At 24.1% G+C, this 7,504-nt stretch overlaps 1 protein-coding gene across 1 annotated transcript; it reads right to left on the reverse strand.

Annotated features, from left to right (window-relative positions):
- Window positions 1–4,848: 4,848 nt before the first annotated feature.
- Window positions 4,849–7,275, reverse strand: LOC109814571 (squamosa promoter-binding protein 1). Its single transcript, XM_020379029.3, has 2 exons — window positions 6,896–7,275; window positions 4,849–5,125 (listed from the first exon to the last, which is right to left on the reverse strand). The coding sequence occupies exons 1-2, from the start codon at window positions 7,201–7,203 to the stop codon at window positions 5,017–5,019; spliced, it is 417 nt and encodes a 138-aa protein (XP_020234618.1). The 5' UTR covers window positions 7,204–7,275; the 3' UTR covers window positions 4,849–5,016.
- Window positions 7,276–7,504: the final 229 nt, after the last annotated feature.

Raw genomic sequence — 7,504 nt, forward strand, 5'->3', positions numbered from 1 at the left:
TTATTTCGATCAATAACTTTTTGTATATAATAATTCCAATATTTCAACTATTGAATACTTTCATAATATTTCAAGGATTATGCATATATCAAAGTTTAGATAAATTGAACATCTACAAGTACATAATAGGTTTTTTCTTGACAGAAGAATACATAATCTCATAGTTAACATTGATTTGTATTTTAAAAAAGTATGTTATATATTAAATTTATTTAATGAGATGTCAAATAGCTTTGAAATTATATAAATTTTGTTGATTTGATTTATTTAATAAGAATTTTTAATTTTAAAATTGAATTATTAAAATTTTATATATAGTTGTATCAATAATTTCTAGGATCTTAAGTCATGCTAGTAGTGACTTAAGTTTTCTTGTCTACTTAGGCTCGAAGCTTGTGGAGTTTTGTATCTTTCAAAAGTCAAAGAGTGATACAATTCTTCACATTTGGGTTACGATTAAATGATTATTGAACTGGTTTAGGTAGTAGTTTGATGGTTTAGTATCAAATTGAAGGAATATTTGTTGAATAAGTTAAATTGATTTATATTAAAAAATAAATAATACAATTAATATAACTTAAGATATTTCATATGATAAAAATAAAATTATCATACAAAATAATAAATATCACATGTCCAAAACATCAAATTTAAAATCAATGGTTCATAATAATACACTTTCATACTTCAAATATAAAACCATTGACATTATTAAGTGCTCAATACTCAAAATTACAATTAAACTAAATTTATCTTAATAAAGTTTATAAATCAAGTATGTTGTAACAAAGTTCACAAAATAAGTTAAAAAAAAAACAAATAACATCAACATGCAAAATTTATATTTAAATTATCAACACTTTAAGATAAAAAGTTTGCAAAGTCATTTGTATTTATTTATTTATTTTGAAAAAAATTGAAATCCTAACCATTTTATTGATTCACATGTTTTTTTTTCTTCAAAAATCGACGGATTTGATTCGAGTCAATTCCTTAGTTCAATTAGTTTGTTAAGTAAATTATTACAATTTGGGCACTACTTGAAAACGGCTATTCTGCTCATAAATGAAATAGTTCAAATATTCCTGGAAATTATTGCTCTCATTAGACTATTTGTATTTATATGCACTAGGATCCCGATTCATGAATCTCTCTGTTCAAGAAATTCAAATAAGAAGATCGAACCATTTTTTCTGACTCTTTTCAAATTTGATAAATCTGATTTTTTACAATATTGATTATGACAAGTGTTGTTGGTCTCTGGCCGACCCTTTTTTTGTTGGCTCCATGTCGAGGGACAATAGCCAATGTCTATGTTTAACTCAACAGTGATTACTGATTCTTGTGGGTGTGTGCATAATAAGGATATGATGATAGAATTTAAGTTTTAACACACCAGAGATAGAAAGAACAATTTTTAACTTTGAATACTTATATGATAGATCCTTATTTAAGAAAATTCTACTTTTAATAATTTTTAAGCATATTTTTGTCTTTTTATCTTAAATTTTTTAATTTCTATAGTATAAATTAGTTTTTCACTTCTATTGTTTGTTAATTCTTTTCTTTCTTTTAATGTTTTCATAGTATTATTATAATCTTATATTTTTAATCTTTATAATTTTGTCCTACTTTTTATTATATAAATATAATATAAAATACTCATTTTGTAATTAAATTAGCTTTTTCAAAAAATTTTATTGGTCCACACAGAAAAATGTACAAAAACCTCTTCATTTTTTAGGGTATAGCAGCAACTCTCCCTTATTTATTGTGGAAACAGAAATTAAAGGTACATGTTTTTTTTTTTTTTTTTTTTAAAGAATAAAAACACATTTAATCTTATTACAAAATTACCTATCATTTCTTTTTTATATAATTTCACCTTCAATACTTGCAGGAAATAAAAAGTGGTGTAAGTAAAAAAAAAATTTTCCGCTGTTCTTTCTATCACATTCTTTTACAGAAGTTATGGCTCCGCGGATATTCGGTCGGTCGAAACACATCAGATTAAGGTAGAAGAAAATTAAGAGCAGGACTTTAAAAAAAATGCTTAATTTAAATAATATAGAAACCTAATTATTTTTGAAAATCTTGTGAAATTAAAATTACACACAACTTAAATTAAAAAGATTAGAAGTAAAAATAAGTTATAATTTCTTTTAAACTCATTATTAAAATGTATTTTTCAAATACATTGAGCAATTTTAGTCACCCAAGTATTATAATTATATAATTTTTTATCCCTCAATTTTTAATTAAATAATTTTTAGTGTCTTGAGTACTATAATTAAGTGATTTTAGCACCTCAAGTATCTTAATTATACAATATTTGACTGATTTAAATTGCATGATTAAATTTAGTAATAATAAATATATATTATCTAAAACATGATTAATGAAGATTATAGTATATGTAACTTAAATAAGTCAAAACTATATAATTACAATACTTAAGAGACTAAAATTGTAAAATTATATTGAAAAATTTAAATTATTTAATTAAAATTTGATGATTAAAATTGCACAATTTATAAAATATAAGAGACTAAAATTATATATACAATTAAAATTTTGAGGACCAAAATCTTACCATTACCATCTAAATACAATTACACCTTTAATTTTTAAATTAATTTTATGCAAACATAAACAAATACATTTACGAAGGTCTATTTCTAACGAGGTTACTTTAATGTTCAATGCAAATGATTCACTCACGGATAAATTCACGGGGACATGCACAGTTCAATTTTTATCCACTCAATTTTTAATGGGTTTATGAAATTATATTTGACAATTATTCCTTGAATTCTGTTCTGTTACTGAGTGCCAGGATGCTTGTTGGAAAAAAAAAATCTGAAAGCAGATTGAAATTTTAATTCAACTACTTGGGGCTCTGATAGGGACTACAGATGGCAGAAAATTGAAATTAGGAGCATCTAATTTCTCACCATTCACTTCCTAAGCACTAGGTCTACACAAGTGTTTGTATTTTTTGTCTGAACTTTTTCTCCAATTCCGGTTGAACAAAGACACTTAAAGTGGGTGGTGTTAAAAGTTTTGTCATATATTAATATGATTGATTGAGTAGTTTAGAATCTAGTCATATACTGTGTTTGTAAATTTTTAAATGTAGATTCTATGGAGTTGTGAAAGGAATTGAAGGAATTTGTCGGTATTACTTAACAAGCTTCATGACAAAGTTAAGTCATTTTCAGAATAAGCAAGTGCTAGGTTTTGTGGATCATAATTTACATAATTTTTTTAGAAATAAAATAGTTATTTCCAATTTGCTTGTTTCTCTCACAACCAGCTTCTCAAAATAGTTGGACGTGATAACTAATAATTGATAACATAATTAGAAATTAATTTTTTTAAAGATTAATTTATGAAGTATTTCAAATGTAAAAAATTAAAGAAAAGAAAAAAAAAATCCTCGTATCTTTTCAAATTTTCAAGCATCGAGTCACACCTATTAACTATCTAGATGATACTTATACACATTGAATATAGATTTTAAACCCAAGTAACGTGTGTCTTGCATATGAGTTTGTACATAATTATTTGTTCAGGACATGTTAAATGTTTATTATATATTAATTATTTTCTAATAAATTATATATAAAAATATTATATTTTAATATATAAATTGTATTAAATTAAAATTTATATAATTTTTAATTTGTATATCATATTTTATATTTGTAAAAAATAATTTATATCATATTATAAAATTATTTTAATTATTGGTAATTTATTTTAAAATTATTAAATTTAATTTAAAAATCAATATGATGAATGAAAATTAAAATAAATAAGGAATTAAATTTTTTTTCTAAAAATATAATATATAATATATGATATATAAGTTTAAAAATATTCTATTCATATTTAATATATAATGGTGAGTATATATATATATATATGTTTGTTTACTATTTTATAAATATGTTTATGTAAATAAAATTTAAATTAATTCAATATATTTTTATTGTTGAAATAATTTTGAAAAAAAAATATTTAGTATAATTAATATGAGTTATACTAAATATAAATAATAAAATTAGTAAGATAATGAAATTTATTATTGAAGTGGTGAAATTCAAATGATAAATGTAGTAGTGACGTGTAAGTATATACAAATTGGTGTTTCACTTGTTAATTAAATATTATTTTAATTATTTTATTTTTAAATATCAAAACACATGGTCTGTTTAAATTTATAAAACCAAGTTCTAATATCTTGTAATAAGTTAGCTTTGAACTTATGATAAATACTCAAACTAAAAAACATATTTAAGAAAAATAATAATTTAGATAGGTAAAACACCATCGACCTCTAAGTTGAAAGTTGAAAATATAACTGTTAAGATGAAAAAATAGTACATACATTGGTTCATTTTCCAAAACTTATTAAGAAAAAATTGCCTAAATGAAAGGTCACATATGTTTCTGTTTTAGAATATTACATTAAAAATTAAAGAAAGAAAGAAAAATAAAAAAAATCTTTGACAGTAAATAATTTTATTTCAATAATTATTAATTTTTAAAAATTAATGATTTAACAACATTAGTTAACCTAAAATTATAATGCAACACACCGATATTTGTTATTCAATTTATTTGTTCAAATGACAATGAATTCATTTAATTTTGGGACATTGATCATACACTTCAATATATACTGATGTTAAAGAAAGTTATATGAAAAGAAATTTAACAAGTATGCACGTACATGTGCGCATGTATATATATATATTTATTTGAAATACACGCCAAATATATATATATATAATAATAATAATATTTTCTTAGATATAACTTTTATAATAATATGATAAAAAATTGACAGAAGATAGAGAGTTTTTCATAGACCAATAACATGATTGATTTATGGAAGAATTTATTTATATCATTTTGTTGCTGCTTGCCTTGTTCACCTAATGACAAAAGGCTTTTTGTTTTTGTTATTGTAATATTATCTAGCCTCAACATTCATTTTTGTCTTATTCATCAAAGTCCATGATACTCAGATGCATTTTTGCGACGCCTTTCATTATGTCCAGCCAAACGTCTTCTGCAACTCCTTTTTGAATCATCAAATTCCGATAGCTCATGAAACCTGAAAAATGAAATTATTTCAAAGTGAACTCATCGACAATTTTCTAGAGATACATAGAATTTTGTTCTCACAAAGAACATTATAATGTTTCTTGGTTTATTTAGTATACAAAAGGAGTAGTTCAGAGGTGCAAACTTATATTTGATTTAGGTCATGTTTGTATGCATAAACATTTATAAGTAAAGAAAATAAGAGAGTAAAATGAATTAAAGTTTTTTTTTATAAATTAAAAATAACTTATATACCTTAATTTTTGTGAAAATAAGATAAGAGAGTTTATATAAAAGTTAAATTTTATGAGTTAATTTTAATTTATAAAAAATATACTTTACATTCTCATTTTTTTTACTCAATTGCATTTTTAATCTTATATATTGTAATTGTGTGATTTTGGTCTCCAAGCTTTTAATTGAAAAATTTTAGTCCTCAAATATTGCAATTGTGTAATTTTAGTTTCTCAAATTTTAGTTGAATAATTTTAGTTTTTCTCATTTAAAATATAATAATTTGAAAATTATATATATATATATATAGTTTTTTTTTAAATTGAAAAATTAACTTTTTTAAGTTACATATATTATAATTATCATTAAAGTATCATACATATATATATTTATTAATACACAATAAATAAAATTTAGATAATTTATTATTATTATATTATTAATAAATTAATATCAATAACTTTTAGTATAGAAATTAAAATCACACAATTCTAATATTTAAAAGACTAAAATTACTCGATTAAAATTTAAAAACTAAAATTTACAACTGCAATGTTTTGAAGAACTAACATTACTTAATTAGAATTTTGGAGATGAAATCGTATAATTATAATGATTGAAAGAACAAAAACGTATTTAAACATATTTTTCCTCAAAACATAAAGAATTAAAATTGTGGATATAAATCTATTTGGTTGCGAATTCAGTAGCTTGAAATTGTAAAATAAATGGTTCTTGATTGATATTGTTTAATTTTATTTTTTTTAAATGGAAGAATTAATATGTCATATATTGATGAGTTTGTATTACCCTAATTAAATCACATGCCTAGATCAAAGTTGTCGATAATAAAATGATATGCAATCATCTCTATTTGCCATCTACAGGGAAGATCTTCCAATTTCATGAATTAAAACTACCCTTTTGTTTTGTCATGTTCATGGATTAAGCATTACAACAAAATTAAGTGAAAATGCTATATATACTTGGTGTATTAAAATTCCAATTAATTAACAATTCTGTGCTATCTTTGAATGCAGACAAACATCCCTGTTTTAGCACAAATAATTACTCATCTAAAATATATGGTACGTACCTTTGTGCAGAATGTAGGAGTTATAGGATTAAATTTGAGAACAGTCCATAAATAGTTATATAATATGTGCTCATGAGTTGTATAAATGTAAAAGTGGTCCTTAATGCATAATTATGGTATTGTAGTCAATATTCACTATTCCAAGACTAGCTAACTGTGCTGTGTAGGAGTGAGAATGAAAATGAATAAAAAATTAACTAAATTTTAAAAACAATACAAGCTTAGACACATTTCATAGTTGACACTTCAACCAAGTATATATATCATAAGAATTGTCTTTGGCTAGGGTTAATTGGAAAGAGCAAAGGTATAAACAAAACAATTCTAACCATACTCCTTCATACATACTAGATGTTAAATCTCCCCTCCCCCCACCCACACACAAACACACAAAGGAATACTTTAATTAATTACTTCAAATAATATACAGATTAAGGTTTCTCAACCTACCTACTACATTGTTGGCAAAACCTTTGGTGCTGGTCTGCAATGAGTACTGCAGGAGCCTTGGCATGGTACTCACAAACTTTGTGACGCCTGTGATAAGGCTTAGCATCACTTAGATCAGCATTACAACCATCCACTTGACAAGAAGGTGGCACTGAGCCTCCAGCTTTGGACCCTCTCTTAGTAGTCACCACCCTCTTCTTCCTATCATCTTCTCCATAACCTTCACTCTCTTCTTCCTCCTCTTCTTCGTACTCTTCCTCCTCCTTGTAATTCATGCTCCTTTTTCCCTCACTCCAACTTTCGTTCATAAGTTCAAGGAAATTTGGAGAGAGATATAAGTGATGTTCAAAAAGGTTGTGTTGAGAGAAGCCAAGGAGTATCCACAACTACTTGATATAAATAGAAAAACTAGAAACGAGATGACGAGTGTGGACCACATAAGGTCTTCATTTATTGGTTGTCTTGCCACCTTAAGGGTAATAGTAAAATAACATTGAATATTTCTACATTTTTACATGTAGCTTTATGTTTTTCTTTTTTAATCACACCACTCATCACATATACTTTTAAACATGTTCTTTTAGTTTGAATGTAAATAAATAATCATTT

Source organism: Cajanus cajan, chromosome 1 (genome assembly GCF_000230855.2).
Source record: "Cajanus cajan strain Asha chromosome 1, NIPB_CcT2T_4, whole genome shotgun sequence".
Taxonomy (NCBI): Eukaryota; Viridiplantae; Streptophyta; class Magnoliopsida; order Fabales; family Fabaceae; genus Cajanus; species Cajanus cajan.